The sequence below is a fragment of the Sminthopsis crassicaudata genome, chromosome 5, assembly GCF_048593235.1.
Source record: "Sminthopsis crassicaudata isolate SCR6 chromosome 5, ASM4859323v1, whole genome shotgun sequence".
Lineage (NCBI taxonomy): Eukaryota > Metazoa > Chordata > Mammalia > Dasyuromorphia > Dasyuridae > Sminthopsis > Sminthopsis crassicaudata.
In genome coordinates, this window is record NC_133621.1 from 129,252,294 (window position 1) to 129,271,889 (window position 19,596).

Below are 19,596 nucleotides of genomic sequence, written 5' to 3' on the forward strand. Positions count from 1 at the left end.
TAGAGGTGAGAGGTTAAACTCTGGTCTCTGGAGAGTCAAAACATTCTCACATGAGGCCCAATTTCTTATCTTGCTTGTTCCTTTGAGGAACAGACTTCATATTCTAATCAAATTTAAGCATATTTTAACTAGAAGAGGAATTTTCCATCCTCTCAAGACCAGCTACTGCCTTTTGGCTGCCATGAAAAACCTGACACAGATTTCATTAATATCATTATTGCATAATGAAGCAATATATCTAGTCTTTTAAGTCTAAAGATAATTATCTATCCTTTGGAATAGTATGTAAACATTCCAAAGGATAAAAATATGCAACGGTAAGGCCTTTCACAATTAATGAAACAATATTGTACACTATTAAAGTGTACCCTGGTATAATCTACAACCTGACCTGAGTCTACTTTTTCAACCTTATTTTTTCATCATTTCCCTATGTGCCCCAGCCATACAGGTCTACTTACTATCCCTCCAAATATTACAATAACTTTCCCATGGTATTCAATAGTCATATGATAAAATGAAATGGAAAGGACCTTGAGATGTCAAAGGCACAAGCTATGTTAACTAAGCTGTAATGATTCAAGCACAGATTGATAACATGATCAAAACCTAGTATGTAAATGCTATGGATATCAAATGTTCCAAAAGTAAAAAACAAAGCAGGAAGAATTTTTGAAAATTGAAAGCCACTGTAGTTTAATGAAAAGAGCTTTGGGCTTAATTCAAGAGCCTGATTTCTAGTTCTGTTTTTTTGGTCCCATGTTACCTGTATGGCCTTAGGCAAATCACTTATCTTTATCTGAAAAGGAGAAGATTTGAATATAAAGATGATCTCTAATATCTCTGTCTGATATCCCATTATGACTTTTAAGATCCCTTCTAGCACTAAATATATGCTTATATCTTTCCTAACTAGATTATAATTCCATTGATTTATAGGACTCAGATTTTATAGTTTCTTACATGTCCCAAAGAAGACTGTGTTTGTATTTGTATGTGTTTGTATTTCTTGAGAAGGTGAAGCCCTCAAAACTATCTAGAGGGATCATATGAAGTGAATGATTACTAAAGTCATGAACTAGATCATTATAACAGTACCTAGATCTCTTGATAATCAGTTTTAATTCTAATCTTTTTTCAAAAGTTTTTATTTAGAAATCCTAATTTAATGTATCCTGGGAGGCCCACTGAATGAATAACTCTGGCTTCTAGGCTTGAAACAAATCAAAATGAGGAAGATGACATTACATATCATTACATATTGATAAGAAAGTCAAAGATACATACATATATATGTATGTATGTATGTGTGTATATATATGTAAACATAAATATATATATATTTAACAGAGCTGTTAAATATTAAGAATTTCCCTATATTAAATATTTTGCAAGGAGAGAATTTATCTACTGTGAAAATCAAAAAATTCTAAGAAGTACTTAAACACAAGGAAGCAGCCGAAGTTATAGAGATCTAAGTCTTAGTTTCTGAATGAAATCTTTATTGAAAAATAGAGAATAAATCTTAACACACCCCCTTCCCAGTGGCTTTAAAAGAATTTATCAAAATAAGGCAGAGCTTCTCCACAGTTACATCTTCAAAGGAGCAGAAATGTGCTCATGGTGATGATAACATTATCATTAACAACAGTTACAGCTGGACCAGTTTGATTTCTAGATATAATTCTTCTAAGGCCTCAAATTCTTTCATATCAACCATCTCATTTCACTTTCAAAAATGCATAACAGTTTAGAAAGGGGCAAAAGATGTTCCTTTTTTGACAAAAAGAGAAATATAGAAAAGGATGATTTTCCCATAGCATTCCCATAAATTAATGAGGTGGAATGGGGAGAGAAGGCTCTAGATTTCAGATCTTTTAATTTTTGGTTTAGAGGTCTGCAAACAGGTCAACAAAATAAGCAAGAGTTCATGTGCTATTAAATACCACATTCAATATTTTGTTCTTTGGATCTTGCCTTTCTTATGCTGTTATCAACTGTGAAAATCAAGAAATTCTAAGAAATACTTAAACACAAAGAAGTAGCTGAGGTTATAGAGATCTAAGTCTTAGGACTTAGGACTAGAAGTGAGGAAAACCCATCCTGCCTCAGACACATAATTCTGGGCAAGTCACTTAATCTAATCTGTCTCGGTGTCCTCATGTATAAAATGGGAATAACAGCATCTACCTCTCAGATTTAGTTATGAGGATCAAATATGATGCTATTTGTAAAGTGCTTTCCAAACTTCCAAACTAGAAATATTCTAGCCTGGTTATGCAAACATGAGCAAGTCACTAAAATCTCCAGAGCCTTAGCTACCTAATTTGTAAAATGTGAATAATAATATTTGCACTACCTTATAATATTTGTACTCACATTATGGGGCTGTTGTAAGGAAAACAGTCTTGTAAACTACAGAATTCTATAACTGTCAACTATTATCATCATGTTCTGGTTGCTTTTACTCTTATGACCTAGACTTTATTTATTAGGATCATAGCTATAGATCTAGAAGAAACCTTAACAAACAGGTCATCTAGTCCAAACCCTTTAGTTTTACATATAAAGTAACTGAGACCCCAGAAGGTTTCAAAAATAAAGTGATAAAGATAGTTTGCAATGGAGGTGGTAATGAAATTCAATTCCTCTAATTCCAGAGACAGTGCACTGTGCTTCTTGTGACTCTTATATGGACTGTGTCTTCACTATATGATAATGGTAATTCTTCTGTCAAAAGAGACCAAAATTCCTCCATAATTTCATTAACAGACTTTATAAATAGTTTCAGCTTAAAAAAAAAAAACATGGACAACTTTTGTCAAGCATTCTGATGATGATGCTTTCTAAATTTGGTCCTTAAACAACAGACAAAATCCACTAGTGAGTTGCCCTAGAATTCTTTTCGGCTTGTTAACATTTGCCAAAACGTGGGCTTTATTGAAAAAAGCACTGGAGGAGCTAGTCACCTCTCCCCCCTCAACTTTTTTCCTACTCCCTCATTCTCAGTCACTCAGACCCAACATACTGAACCTATAGAGAATGGCTTAAGCAGAACTTCAATATGAGTTTGTCCTATAATAGTCATTGCCAATAAACAAATGCTTCATAAAATTCCATTGATGATATGAATCATTTATCTTTAGATAATGACTTTAAAGATAACTGCCAAAATGTGATGGAAAGAAATAGTAGATAGGGAAGTTTCAGGGGATATTTCTGTTCCACTTAATAGGCAGAGAGGCAAATGATTTGTGTAAATCTTGAGTAAATCATCTCACCTCCTGTAACTTCAGTGTCTTCATGAGTAAAAATAAGAGGGTTGTTCTAGTTCTAGGGTTCTTGGCATTTTTATTATGGATACTTTTAGATAGAATAATGAAGCCCACAAATCAATTCTCAGAAAAACATTTTTAAATGCAAAAAATAAAACTCACAGGATTACAATAGAAATCAAAAGCTCATAGATTGCAGGTATTAAACCCAGTACAAGAAATATGTCAGTCAGTTTATCAACATTTATTAAGTATTTACTATATGTCAGCATCTGTACAAAACATTGGGGAATAAAAAAAATAAAAATAAAAAAAAAAATACTTGCTTTCAAAGAGCTCAGAAATGTTTCTCAACTCCAATGATACTATGAAATGGTTAAATATTTAAATGCTCTACTTCAGACCAAGGCACATTCTAATACCTCAGTATAGTTGATCTCAAAGGAAGAGAGTCAAGGAGGAACAAGGAACAAGAAGCTGAGGAGGAGTAGGATATAGGATAAAGTACAAGAGGAAAGAGTTGTTTATTTTTTTATGTTTTTCGTTTTAAAAAAGTAAGAATATTTAGTAGCACATGTTTTCCAAAATAATCACAAAATGTCATCTCCTGGAATTTGAAAAATGTGAAACTGATCATTTAAGATCCATTATATTTCTAAAACATCTGATTCTAGGAAAAGTGGATAATAGCTAGCTAGATAGAGAGAAAGAGGGAAAAAGGAAAAGAGAGTGTTATCATGTCTGAACTATATACGCTATGGAGTTCTGCAATGCACGTATTTCAGAACCTAGTACAATGCTTTTCATAAAGTACAAAGAAAGGCCAGCAAGTTGTTAGGAGCTTTGGAGTTGGAGTCAATCCTGGGGTCCCCTTACTGGATTTATATTTACCAGCTGTGTGACCTAGGACAAAGCACCTTAATGTGCTTCAGGTTCGTGTTATGCAAAATAGGGATAATAATACTTAGCTATTTATCTCACAGAGTTGTTATAAGGAAAGTGCTTAGGCTATATCAACACAACACTAATAATCAACAAATGATTGATGCAGCTGTGGTGAAAAGGACACTAGATATGAAAAGTCCACTTGTCCTATATCTCAGGAAGCAGGGAATTGGAACTCCCAAAGGCAAATAGGATTTGGGGGAGTGGGAGAAAATGAACGTAGGGAGAAGATTCTGAAAGAGGAAAAAGTAATGGAGGGGGGAAATATAAGTGGTGGGCTGCATAATCAGGCATGTGATGGGAGAGGGACCCTATCATGGGGCAATATCGTCTTTGAAACCTGTAATAATTAGTACCATTCTGGGAATGATGTACAACAGAAAAAGGAAAACCACAGAACAAGTTTCTACAAGATAATGGTAGAAACAGAGTAGAAGGAAGTACCTAGAATGGAAACCTTGGAAGTTTTTATTACATGAAAAATGCAGAGAGACTATATAATTAGAGAAGTCATTAATCACAGAGTAATCACCTAGAGAAGACAAAGAAGCTGAATAATGAAGAGAATGAAAGAAATCCATTCTAGAAAGGAGTGCAAAAAAGAAATAAAAAAAAAAAACAAACAAACAGGACTAATTCAAGGAGAGGAAAGGGGAATCTATTTGAGAGGGAAAATGGGGGAGAAGAAAAAATATATAATCAGATAAAAAGAAACTATTATGCAAAACTTTAAAAAAATTCTTTAACATATGAGAAAAGGGGATCAAAAATGAGGGGGAAGCAAGTTAGAGGGAAATGAGGTCCCTCTAAAAATACTGAGTTGAATTAATAGAAGAAAAGAGTGTTCATAGTAGAAAAGGGAAAAAATCATAATTGAAAAAAACAGACAAATGGAGAAAAATAAAATCTAAGTCATAATTTTAAACATAAATGGAATAAACAATACAATAAAACAAAAAAGAGTGTCATATTAGATAAGAAAACAAAATCTACAATTATTTGCTGCTTATAAAAAACACTTTTTTAAAACACACAAAATTTAAAAACTGAATGGGAAAAAAATTTACTATTCATCATGAATCTAGACTTTACTATCTAACAAAGTCAAGACAGTCATGCTATCCAGCAAAGCAAAAACAAACATCCAAAAAAAAGAAGAAAAAGATACATTAACAAAACTAGATTAAGCTGATGGGAACAAGAGACAACGGTTCCAAGATTAGTAATAAACTTCTAAATTCCAAATACCACTGCAATCAAATTCATAAAGGAAATACTTTCTGACACAGAAGTATAATAGTGATGAGACTTCAATAACCCTCTCTGTCTTAGATAAATCTAAAAGAAAAGATGAAAGGGAAAATAAGAAATTCAACAAATTTCTGGAGAAAATAGACTTAATCTCCTAAATGGGACTGCAAGAGTATAACTGTTTCTAAAAATTGCATAGAACTTAAAAATATATATATACCATGTACTAGGGCATAGAGATAAAGCAAATAAAGATGAGATGGCAAAAACAGCTAATGTGTCCTTTACAAACCATGAAACAATAAAACTAGTCATTGATTTAGGAATCACAAACAAAAGATACAGGTCCAAATGGAGATTTAACAATAAAATTCTAAATAATGAGTGGATCAAAGAATAAAGCACAGAAACAAGTCATTAGTATGCAAAAATAAAAAAATAAAAATAAAAATAAAAAATGATGAGACAACACACCGAAATTTATGAGATACAGCTAAAGCAGTTCTCAGAGGAAAAATATATAATCCTACAAATATACATTAATAAAATAGAAAAGAAGAGAATTAATGAACTGAACATATATTTTTAAATCAGAAAGCCAACAAATAAGCAAAACTAAAATAAGCACAAAAAGAAGAGGTTTTTAAAATCAGAGGACAAATAGATAAAAAGGAAAGAAAAACCCAGCAGAATTAATAATTAAAACTAAAGCTTGGTTCTCTGAAAAGACTAATAAAATTGGTAAATCCTTCACTAATCTGATTTTAAAAAGAGCAAAAAATCAGATTCATAAAATGGCAAATGAGCAAGATACTATCACAACCAAACCAAAATAACTTAAAATAATAAAACTATATTATGTATAATTATATGCTAACAAAACTGAGAACAAAAAAGAAATAGAATAACTTCAAACTATCAGAAGACCAGATGGAGATTTTTTTTTTTTTTTTGGTTGATATGCGTGCATCATTTATTTATTTATTTATTTGTTTATTTTTAATTCATTTTTCCAAATTATCCCCTCCCTCCCTCCACTCCCTCCTCCCCATGGCAGGTTATCCCATACATTTTACATGTGTTACAATATAACCTAGATACAATATATGTGTATAAATACCTTTTTCTTGTTGCACATTAAGTATTAGCTTCCGAAGGTATAAGTAACCTGGGTAGATAGACAGTAGTGCTAACAATTTACATTCGCTTCCCAGTGTTTCTTCTCTGGGTATAGTTATTTCTGTCCATCATTGATCAACTGGAAGTGAGTTGGATCTTCTTTATGTTGAAGATTTCCACTTCCATCAGAATAAATCCTCATACAGTATTGTTGTTGAAGTGTTTAGTGATCTTCTGGTTCTGCTCATTTCACTCAGCATCATCAGTTGATTTAAGTCTCTCCAGACCTCTCTGTATTCCTCCTGCTGGTCATTTCTTACAGAGCAATAATATTCCATAACCTTCATATACCACAATTTACCCAACCATTCTCCAATTGATGGACATCCATTCAACTTCCAGTTTCTAGCTACAGCAAAAAGAGCTGCCACAAACATTTTGGCACACACAGGTCCCTTTCCACTCTTTAGTATTTCTTTGGGATATAAGCCCAATAGCAGCAATGCTGGGTCAAAGGGTATGCACAGTTTGACAACTTTTTGGGCATAGTTCCAAATTGCTCTCCAGAATGGCTGGATTCTTTCACAACTCCACCAACAATGCATCAGTGTCCCAGTTTTCCCACAGCCCCTCCAACATTCATCATTATTTGTTCCTGTCATCTTAGCCAATCTGACAGGTGTGTAGTGGTATCTCAGAGTTGTCTTAATTTGCATTTCTCTGATCAGTAGTGATTTGGAACACTCTTTCATATGAGTGGAAATAGTTTCAATTTCATCACCAGATGGAGATCTTAAATAACCCAATCTTAAACGAAACTGATTTCAGTATAAAGGAACTACTAAAAGATAAAAACAACAACAACAACAAAAAAAAAAAAAAAGCAAAAACAAAAAAAAAAACACTGTCCTAGAAGTGATAGATTCATATGCAAATTCCAACAAACTTTTTTTTAAAAACTTTTTTTATTATAGCTTTTTATTTACAAGATATATGCATGGGGAGGGGGCAGCTAGGTGATGCAATGGATAGAGCACTAGCCCTGAATTCAGGAGGACCCGAGTTCAAATCTGATCTCAGACACTTAACACTTCCTGGCTGTGTGACCCTGGGCAAGTCACTTAACCCCAGCCTCAGGGGGAAAAAAAAAAGATATATGCATGGGTAATTTTTCAGCATTTACTCTTACAAAACCTTCTGTTCCAACCTTTCCCCCTCTTTCCCCTCACCCCTTCCCCTACATGGCAGGTAGACCAATACATGTTAAATATGTTAAAGTATATGTTAAACAAAATACATGTATACATATATCCAAACAGTTATTTTGCTGCACAAGAAAAATTGGACTTAGAAATAAGGTAAAAATAACCTGAAAAGGAAAACAAAAATGCAGGCAGACAAAAACAGAAGGAGTTGAAATGCTATGCTGTGGTTCACACTCATTTCCCATAGCTCTTTCACTGGGTGTATAGCGGATTCTCTTCATTATTGAACAATTAGAACTGATTTCCAACAAACTTTTAAAGAAGAGTTAGGACGCATCACTTACAAATTGTTTTCAAAAGCTGAGAAAGAAAGCACTCTACACTCCTTGTATGAGACAATATAGTCCTAATACCTCAGAGTAAGGGAAAGATAAAACACAGAAAGAAAACTAGGGACCTAAACCATGAACTCAAAAATTTTAAACAAAATCCTATCAAACCGACTATAGTGAATTACCTAAGAAATCAAGGATGCAAGAGTAGTTCAACAATGAGGAAAAAAAGTTAGCATGATTAATAATATTAAAAACAAAAACTTACATGATCACATGATCATTTCATTAGATACTAAAAAAAGATGTTAGTAAAGTACAACACACTTTTATATTAAAAGCCCAACAAAATATAGGCATAGAGGAAGCTTTTTAATTTTACATAAAGTATTTATCTGAAACCAAAAGCAAGCATCATATGCAACGGGGATATGCTGGAACCTTTTCCAATAAATAAGGAAATGAAGCAAGGACGTCTATTCTCCCTACTATTGCATGATATAGTTTTGAAATTGCTAGCAACAGCAGGAAGACAAAAGGACAAAAAGAAATGAAAGATATAAAGATAAAGAGAAGATATTAATTAGGTCAATTACTAGCTTGAGCAAGTTTCAAGAAAAAATAAATAAAACCTCAAAAATAAACAGCACTTCTGTATAATTAAAAATAATAACAAAACACAAGAAGCAATAATAGAATCCCATTCCAAATACCTACAAAATACAAAAACTAATTGGGAATCATACTACCAAAGCAACCAAAAGACTTAATAAGTTCAATTACAAAATACTTCTTAAAAAAATAAAGAATAACTTATGTAACTAGAGGAATGTTTAATGCTCATGGGTAGGTAAGGCTAATAATATAATAATGAAAATACTACCAAATCAAATTTATATTTCTAATGCTATACAAATCAACTGACTTAAGATGATAATTTGTAGAACTTGATAAAATAACAATAATAAAAATCATTGGGAAAAACAGAAGATCTAAAATATCAAGGAAAAATGAAAAGAAATAGGGAAAATAAAGGCAATGGAATTTATAGAACTCAAACTATATTATAAACTATAAATAACCAAAACTATCTTGTATTGTTTTTAAAAAAGAATGGTAGATAAAAGGAACATTCTGATCAAAGGAAAATGAATAGAATTCATTAATTCATTTTTTAGTAAAGTGGAAATGTAAATTAACTAGGTAAAAACTTTATCTGATTAAAAATGCTAGGAAAACTAGGAAAAAATTTGACAGAAGCTAGGCTTAAACTAATACAATATTCCATAATACATTATAAGTGGATGTTTCACCTTAATATTAGAGATAATATTGAAAACAAAATTAGGAACCAAATAATCTCTCTCACACCTATGGATAAGAGACATATTCTTAGCCAAACAAGATATACAAACAAAAGATATAATAGACAATGTTGAGTACATAAAATTGAAAAGCTACATATATAAAATCAATGTACTTAGGTTAGAAGAGAATCGATTGAAAATAGAAAAAAAATCTTATCAAATTTCTCTAATAAAGATTTGGTATCCAAGATATTTTAAAATGTTCATACAAATGTACATACATACACATCTGCGCATACAGGACTACTAATACTCATTCCCCAAAATGGTCAAAGAATATGAACAGTTCTCAAAAAAAAAAAAAAAAAAAAATTGCAAAGTCTTTCATGATTACATGAAAAGATATTCTGAATCACTAATAAAATAAAATTCAAGACAAAATACCTCTAAAGATTTTATACTCTGCAAATTGGAAAAAATGACTAAAAAATGTTCTTAGTCAATTCTGGAGGTATTAAAGAATGATAAATGTACTAATACACTGGTGGTAGAGCTATAAAAATTATATAAACATTATGAAAAGTAATTTGGAATTATGCAAATAAAGTGACTCAAATAACCTCACCCTTTGAATCAGGGACTCTATTAATTTGAATCATACTCTAATAAAGTTGTTGGTACAAAGAAAGCCCTATATACACCAGAATATTTAGATCAGAACGTTTTATTATAACAAAGAATCAGAAACAAAGTAGATGCCCATCAATTGAGAAACAAATTTCAGTGTAATATAAGAAATTTGTGTGAGAATTAAAGAGAAACATAGAAAGAATATATGAACTGATCCAGAATAATGTGAGCAGAGCCAAGAAAACAATATTCATGGCAACTACAACAATGTAAATAAAAAGAACTATAGATTTAAAAAATTAGAAGTTAATGTACGAGATCATAAATAAATTAGAGGAACATAGGATAGTTTACCTCTCAGACTTGTGGAGGAGGAAGGAATTTGTGACCAAAGGAGAACTAGAGATCATTATTGATCACAAAATAGAAAATTTTGATTACAGCAAATTAAAAAGCTTTTGTACAAACAAAATTAATGCAAACAAGATTAGAAGGAAAATAACAAATTGGGAAAACATTTTTACAGTTAAAGGTTCTGATAAAGGCCTCATCTCCAAAATATACAGAGAATTGACTCTAATTTATAAGAAATCAAACCATTCTCAAATTAATAAATGGTCAAAGGATATTGAACAGACAATTTTCAAATGATGAAATTGAAACTATTTCCACTCATATGAAAGTGTTCCAAATCACTATTGATCAGAGAAATGCAAATTAAGACAACTTTGAGATACCACTACACACCAGTCAGATTGGCTAAGATGACAGGAACAAACGACGAATGTCGGATGGGCTGTGGGAAAACTGGGACACTGATGCATTTTTGGTGGAGTTGTGAAAGAATCCAACCATTCTGGAGAGCAATCTGGAATTATGCCCAAAAAGTTATCAAACTGTGAATACCCTTTGATCCAGGAGTGCTACTACTGGGCTTATATCCCAAGGAAATACTAAAGAAGGGAAAGGGACCTGTACGTGCCAAAATGTTAGTGGCAGCCCTTTTTGTAGTGGCTAGAAACTGGAAAATTGGAGAATGGCTGAATAAATATGAATGTTATGGAATATTATTGCTCTGTAAGAAATGACCAGCAGGAGGAATACAGAGAGGCTTGGAGAGACTTACATCAACTGATGCTGAGTGAAATGAGCAGAACTCGGAGATCATTAAACACTTCAACAACAATACTGTATGAGGATGTATTCTGATGGAAGTGGATATCTTCAACATAGAGAAGAGATAAAACAATTCAAATTGATCAGTAATGGACAGAATAAGCTACACCCAGAAAAGGAACACTGGGAAATGAGTGCAAACTGTGAGCATTTTTTGTTTTCCTCCCCAGATTATTTTTACCTTCTGAATCCAATTCTTCCTTTGCAACAACAACAAAATTCGGTTCTGCACATATATATTGTACCTAGGATATACTATAAGATATTTAATATGTATGGGAATGCCTACCATCTAGGGGAGGGGGTGGAGGGAAGGAGGGGAAAAATTCAGAACAGAAGGGAGTACAAGGGATAATGTTGTAAAAAATTACCTATGCATATGTACTATCAAAAAATGTTATAATTATAAAATTAATTTTTTAAAAAAAGGAAATACATATAGAAGAATTGCTCATGTTTAACATATTTTGGATTACTTGCCTTCTAGGAGAGGTAGGGGAGGAAAGAAGTGAGGAAACAATTTAAAATGAAAGGCTTTGCAAGGGTGAATGTTGAAAAATATCTATGCATATGTTTTGAAAATAAAAGGCTTTAAAAAAATTAATGTAACAAAAATATTAGAGCAGGAATAGAATGAAGAAATATGAGAAGAGACCTCCAACTTTTTTTGTGAATGTGGGAAGTCCACAAGTACTATGCATAGCATATGTTTTCAGATTTTTTTCAGTACACTGAGCAGTTAAGCTGATTTTTATTTCCTTTGCTTAACAAAATGTTATATTGGATAGCAAAAAACAGTTGGGATAACTATAATAATGTAAGAATAAATGTGTATTTTTTTTCTTACAAAGAGATATTTATTTCTTTTTTCTAGACCATTTTTTTTCAAAAAAAAAAAAAAAAAAAGAATAAACATTTCCCAATTACAAGTAAGAATGATTTTTAACACTGATTTTGAGCTCCAAATTTTATCCTTCTCTATCTCCCTTTTCCTGATCTTTTGAGATGGTAAGCAATTAAGCTGACATGGGTACATGCAATCATGTAAAACATATTCCAACATTATTCATTTTGTGGAAAAAAACTAAAACCAAATAGAGTCGGGGGGGAGAAAAGAAAATGAAAATTACTATGCCTCAGTCTACATTCAGATGCCATCATAATCTTTTTTCTAGAAGTAAAACTTAAAAAAAATTTATAAGTGAATTTTCTCCTGGAAAGAATATGTAGAGTTTCTAGGCCACTTAAAAAAAAAAAAAAAAAAAAAAAAAAAAAAAAAAAGATAAGTTTCCTTCATCTTCAAATTTAAATTTACTCTGCAAACGCACTTATTACAGATTATCGTATAGGTATCAAACACTCCAGAATCTTATTGGTTCTATGGATTGGATCCAATTAGCTAGCAAGAGCTTCAAGAATAAAGAAAGTCTTGAATTGCTAAGTTCACTTGCATATTATATATTATTATAATTAGGAAATGCCAGTAAGAAAAGTGGGTATCCCACCTGTGTCAGAATGATTAATTCACTAGAACTTTACCAGTTTGTAGAATAGATTTCAGCACTAAAAATAAGGTTGACAAATTGTTCTTATACATTAATACCCGCAAGCAGTCAGATGTTTTGTGACTATTCAGTGTGTAAAGAAGCTATAATGAAGTATTAATGACTGTACCAAATCCTCACCTGAATTCACAATAGTTACTTAATATGTGCTTTTAATTAGTCATTACTGCTCAGATAGTATTATATCTGAAAGAGAGAGGGGGCGGAGTAGCTGGTCACGGACACATTCGGGCCGGACCGGACTGGAGCCCGGCTGGCGGCTTTGGGGCGGTTGGAGAGGAGTCCCTCTCCCCCAGACCGAGTGCGGCTGCTCCACCTGCCCCAGCGATGCTGCTTCCTTAGTGTGCACGGGAGCTCGCCCCCGTCAGGTGCCCTGACTGCCTCTGGGCTCGCTGCATTCAGAGCGCCTCTGCAAGAGCAACCCCCAGAGGAGGGCCACAGGGGTGAGCGACAGGCTGGCCAGACTCATCGCCGCGCCCGGCCACCTAAAGACCCGCAGCCGCTGCTTTCTGAAAATGAGCAGGCCCCTGTTTTTCCGAGTCATCCATCTTCAGACACGGGCTGTGCTCCCCGGGAGGGAGCATCCCCGGGAGGGAGCATCCCCAGGAGGGAGCATCCCCGGGACGGAACATCGCTGGGACGGAGCATCCCCGGGACGGAGCATCCCCGGGAGGGCGCATCCCCGGGAGGGAGCATCCCCCAGACGGAGCATCCCCAGGAGGGAGCATCCCCAGGAGGGAGCATCCCCGGACGGAGCATCCCCGGGAGGGCGCATCCCTGGGAGGGAGCATCCCCCAGACGGAGCATCCCCAGGAGGGAGCATCCCCGGGACGGAGCATCCCCAGGAGGGAGCATCCCCAGGAGGGAGCATCCCCGGGACGGAGCATCCCCGGGAGGGCGCATCCCTGGGAGGGAGCATCCCCAAGCTTTCACCGCCTCCAGCACCGAGCAGTGCGCCACGAATGCTGGATGCAGACCCCGAGAGGTAAGAACGCAGCCTGGTCGCAGCGCACTAACGAAGAGACAGAAAATCGTGATACAGGACGGCCGGGAAGAAGGGGGCTCTCAAGTCAGCCCCTCTTGGTGGAGAGCTACACGCTCAGCGTGCTGTGGATCCTAGCTCAGAGGGTCCAGCCGCGTTCAGACTGAGTGGCAGCTGAGCCGCAGGCCTGGCGTTTGCACGGCAGGAGGAGCGAACGAGGAGAAAGGCGCAGAGAGAGGAAGTCCACTACCTACCTGAGACGCTTTGCCGGTTGGAATCGGAATCCCCATTACTTGTATTTGAATTGCTTGGAGAGTTGTTGTCTACCCCTCCCAGAAGGGGGCGCAAATGACTCACTGATACTTGCTCAATGAAAGAAGTGCCGTACTTGCGAAAATACCACCACTCAAATATCTGGAAAAGAAACAATAAAGTTCAGTTGCAGATTCCTATTAGTGTTTGAAGTAACTTGTGGCGCTTTCTAACTGTGTATCTATTCTCTTACAATCTGCAGTTGTTATAGATTTGAGTCTTAACAATGTTAATATTAACTACTTAACACTGGTTAAAAACAAAAAATAGCTATATTAAGAAAAAAAAAAAAAAGAAAGAAAAAAGGACCATATCTAGATTTAATATGATCTTCCCCTAGATTCAAAAGTTTCTGGCAAAAATGTGCATAGGTTGAGCTGCCGCCACACATTAACAGAAAGTCAATTTAAGTGAAAGAGCTTTTAAATCCTACTTTTTTACATCTAGGACAAATTACAGAGATGGGCTAGAACTAAGAATTCAAATGTGGTTTACACATTCAACTGCAGTAGAATTTGTATGAGTACATGTGTAGAATTGAACACAGTAAAAGTCCATTTACTAAAATTTGCTTTAAATAAAAACCCAACTGCTTCCTGTTTTATAAATCCACTAATGCATTGTTATGCCCATGCATTACAAAGGAAAATAAATTTCTAAATTGTATGCTGACAGACTGACCAGAGGCTTCCTAACATCTGGGGCTCCAAGCCACCGGACCTACTCTGTTTGGCTCCACTAAGAAAATTCTCTTTCAATTTCTCTCTAAGCCAGTCTCTCTTTCTCTACCACCTGCTTTTCATTCCTCCTTTGCACGACAGGTGTTTGGTTTGGATTTAGTTCCCACCCATCGCCTAGCATTGGAATTCATTCCACAGCAGAAATTTAATAATACTCAAATGGGTCTCTAATTGGTTCTTGCAATATTTTCTTGAGGTGAACAAAATTTTCCATTTTTGCAGAAATCTCTTTATTTGGAATAGACTTAGTCCAGAACAACTCATTTCATAAAAATGAGATTTCTGTTGAATACTCACAATAAAATATGCATTACTGAAAAAAAGGGGTGTTTTATTACTAATCCTTTTATAGAGTCTCTACAGAAAGTGAATAGTACTTATGTATTGGAAGACAATTTACAAAAAAAAAATTTCTAATCTTGTAATGGGAGTTCAATTTATGTTAAGAACTGCTCTATATATGTAAGGGTATGTGTGCATGGCATGAATATCAAAAATCCAAACTACTACCTTATATATATAGTTTTGGAAAAAGGAATGGAAGAGGGATACTTTAAAAGTTAATGAAATCATAAAGATATCTGATAAGAGGCTGAAGTAGCTCACCAAATCCCTGAGTTCTATAACTAAGAAATACTGCTTTAAGCATAGAACCATAAAAGGCCCTTTACTACAACCAAAAGGCTGACGCAATTTAACATAAAAAAGGTGTAGGGTTTTTTAAGGTTGAAATTTAAAATTCCTAAAATTTTCCCCTACCCCTTCTGCTCCCCAAAGTCTAGCTAAAAAAGGAAATACAGGGCCTCCACAACCTTACAATCTAGTATAAGATATCCTCATGTTTTTTGTTAAATCTCAGGTTCTAGTCAGAGAAAAGTCACCGTTTCAAAACGAATTTTCATGGTACATTTGATGAATACATATTTAATATGCCTTGAGTTTTTTTTTAATCCTTGATACATAAAACTACAAAATTTTCATAACACATCTATATACAAGTAAATGATTTTTAGATATGTTGGTAACTTGATAGACTTGTCATCTGTTACATAATATTTTTTTAAATGGTCACAAAGTAGATATCTCTTTTTTTATGATTCATTTTCTCAGGTACTTTTACTAAATAAACCTACTGATCACAGAAAAGCCAAAATATCCTATGTAATAAATGGACTACACCACAAACAATTCAAATATCTGCTTTATGGAGAGGGCTCAAATCCTAATCTCACCTCTTCCCCCCCCCCCCCACTAGATTTCCAATCATTTTGGATATTCTACCATTATCTCAAATTTAAAAACTATCTAAATCCTAAATCTTATTATTATCTCTCCCACCTGACTCCCAGTTCTGTTAATGGCAATTCTAGTGCCCTCCCTCTATTAATTAGTTCCCATTTATCCTAGAGATAGCTTCTTTTGTATTTATTTGTTTGCATATTGTTTTCCACTCCTCACTTCCACCCCTTTATTAGATTATAAACTCCTTGAAGGCAGAAACTGGGTTTTATGCTTTTTTAGAGCCAGAACTTAGAACAGTACCTGGTATATAGTAAGTCCTTACTGTCAGGCAAGCAGGTTCAAAAACTTGAGAACCAATAACGTACCTGCTTTGAATAAGGTTTTGAGTCAGTCACATTATACTGTTGACTCACAAGTCCTGCAATTCACTAAAAATTATGGTTCTTTTCTATAAGAAATGCTTTTTCAATGGGGCTCTTTCATAACTAAAGACATTTCTTATGTAATTTTTCTTACATTTGTCCCTTCCTTCTCATTTCCAAAGCAATTGATTCCATTTACTTGAACTTACCACTGCAATAACTCTTCTTAGCTCCCCCTCTCCTGTTTCCAATTTATCTTATACATTGTTAGGAGATCTGTTATGGGCCAGAACCCTGTACTTGAAACAAGGATTCTTACAAGGTATTAAGTCAGTGGAAATGATAAGACAATGGTTATCTAGTTTAGCATGATGATTAATAGTTCTCTAATTCAGTACATGTACTTAGTACTTAATATAGTTCTACAAGATTCACACCTATGATAATGTAATTAGAATAGAGCACATAAAGCTGGGACAAACTCAACCAGAGTCAAAGTTAGAGCCAGAGAAGACAAGAGGACTGGAGGCGGGAGCTCAAGCTCTCAGAGCCAAGGAGAGACATTCACTCCACCTCACACTACTGTAGTGGCTGGCCTCACGTACTTCCTCCACTGAGACCAAGGCCAGTCTGAAAGGCTCTCCAGAAAGCTGCCCAACGCCAGGCAAGGAGACAATAAAGAATTTGGACTTTATCCCTGGCTATTCTCATGGTGATTAACTTACTAAAAGAAGGCTGCTCCAAGACCTCCAGAAAACCAACAAGAACATTACAGAGATCCATCTTTCTAAAACATCATTTTCATCTCCACAAAGTCTTGTTTGGTTCCCCATTGCCTTTAAGTATGAGTACAAACTCCCACAGCCTGCCACTTAAAAATCCTCTTTAATTTTTTTTCAACTTTAGCTCTCTACTAAATTACAACACCACATATAAGCAATACCAGTCAAACTAATCCATCCAAAAAACCATTAAAACTTCAAGGTTGAAGTGACATCTTGGGTTATTCTAAGCCAATCCCTATCTGAAAAGTGCTTCCCTCTATATAATCTCTAACAAAATTCAACTGCTGCTTCATAATCTTCATTAAAAGGGAACTCCTTATGTCAGAGAAAATTAAATAGGGTGGTATAGGAACCCAAAATTATGTCACAGGACAATCCATTAAGAAACAGAATATATTTACCTAAAGAGCAGACTTAGTAGGGGAACAAATGTCTTATCTGGAAGATTGCCAGGTGGAATAAAAATTAGATTTATTTTGCCTGGCCTCAAAGGAAAGAAATAATACTTGAGGATGGAGAAATTCAAGAGTATTGATTTCAACTTAATATAAGGAAGAACTGTCCAAACAGTAGAGTGATTCCAAAATAGAATAAGGCATAAGCTCCAACTAAATGTTCTACCTAAAATGTTGTATCCAAAACTAAATACACTGCCCCAGAGATAGTCTGACTGGCACAGGATGCAATCAGGACTATCATCTTCATCATTCTTAACATTACCCTTTTATCAATCAACTTTTTAGCAGGCATATCATATATTAGATATCCAATGTATAATTGACTCAAATTCACATGAATTTCTTATCCCTCCCTCTCTCACCCAATCCTAAATCACTGTCCTTTGTTGTTATTGTTATTCTAAGGGTATAGCTTTAAAGTTAAATTTAAAGTCCTATTCTGAAAGATTATCATGGTGTAAAGGTGATTTGAGTTCTTGAGGCATGAGCTTAAACAATTTCTATCAAATTGGAAAGGCTCTGGGTACATAAAGTTAGCCATACACCGATAAAGTTTAAATTTACAGTGATCCATGAAACAGATAAAAACACATAAAAATGAAACAGTTCTGTGTAGTCCCTAACCACTGATGAAGCAGGTAGGTAGCTAGGTGATAAAGTGGATAAAATGCTGGCTCTAGACTCAGGAAGAGCTCCCTCGGAAGATACTTAATAGCTATCAGATCTTGGACAGGCACTGAACCAGACACTTCAATTTCCTTATCTCTAAAATGAGAATAATAATAGCATTTACTTAGCAGGGTCGTAATGAGGATAGAATGAGATAACATTTGTAAAGTGCCTTGCAAACCTTAAAGCACTACATAAATGCCAGCTAATGTTGTGTATAATCGATATTGGTGGAAGATTAAAAAAGCAGCCAAAAGGCACTGAAAATCATGAATGCTTTAGACCTTGAAAAATCTGTAATTGATAGTAATAATAATAATAAAAACAATAATAGCATTTATATGGAGTTTTAACATTTGCAAAGTGCTTCACAAATATTTTATCTTTATCTCAACCTTGGGAAACAGTGTACTATTATACCTATTTAACAGATAAGGATTTCGAGGTTCTGGGAGGTTAAATAAGTACATAAAGCAACATTTGAGTTCAGCTCTTCTGAATCTACTCTATCCACCGCTGACAGTCAAAGTGTCCTTGGCAGACACTGAAATGTTTTGTGACTAAAATGGAGACGTTCTGAAGAGGGGAGGGTTTGGAGGAAAGAAAATTAATCTGAATTAGGGCATGATGTGCTTGAGATAGGGAGAAGTAATATTCTAAATCCTTCTCCCATGCAAGTTGAACTAGTCTCTATCCCATTCCCCCAGTTTCTCCAATAAAAGAGCTGACAAGCTCAGCTCAGGAATAAAGGCTCAGGCTGCTGACAGTGTACCCTGGTCTCCTAAATACAACTCCTCCAAGCCACAGGAGTTTTCTGATGCTTGGTCTTGTCAAAAGTTCTTCCAATTCTAAATCCTGTAATCTTTGCCAAGTAGGGAATCATCATTATGATCTAGCACTTTCCTGTGATAAGGAATAGAGTCTTGCCCACAATTATAGGCAAGGATCATATCAAAGGAACAGGATGACAAAATGACGTCAAAAGTCTATCCAGCTCTAAATCCTGTCATCTCTGCCAAGTAGAGAAGAATTTATCAGGCACCTATGTGTTGGCCACTCAGGCACTAGGGATACAAAACAAACAATCTCTACCTGCAAGCTGTATTCTCATGAAACAAGAATTATGTATGTGCACATACAGAACAAATACAAAGAGAATAATAAAAATTAATTAGATAAGAAGTTTGGAAGGGAAGGAAAATCATCACCTGGGCTAGAGCTGTGCCTCAAAGAAAGAGAAG

General features: G+C 34.8%; 1 protein-coding gene across 4 annotated transcripts in view; it reads right to left on the reverse strand.

Moving 5' to 3' along the window:
• ST7 (suppression of tumorigenicity 7) overlaps nucleotides 1-19,596 on the reverse strand; it is a 320,239-nt gene that overhangs the window by 113,326 nt on the left and 187,317 nt on the right. For all 4 annotated transcript variants that reach the window (XM_074268213.1, XM_074268214.1, XM_074268216.1 and 1 more), the window contains one exon: nucleotides 14,042-14,201. In XM_074268213.1, coding sequence (XP_074124314.1) covers nucleotides 14,042-14,201 — 160 coding nt within the window. The remainder of the gene's footprint in view (nucleotides 1-14,041; nucleotides 14,202-19,596) is intronic.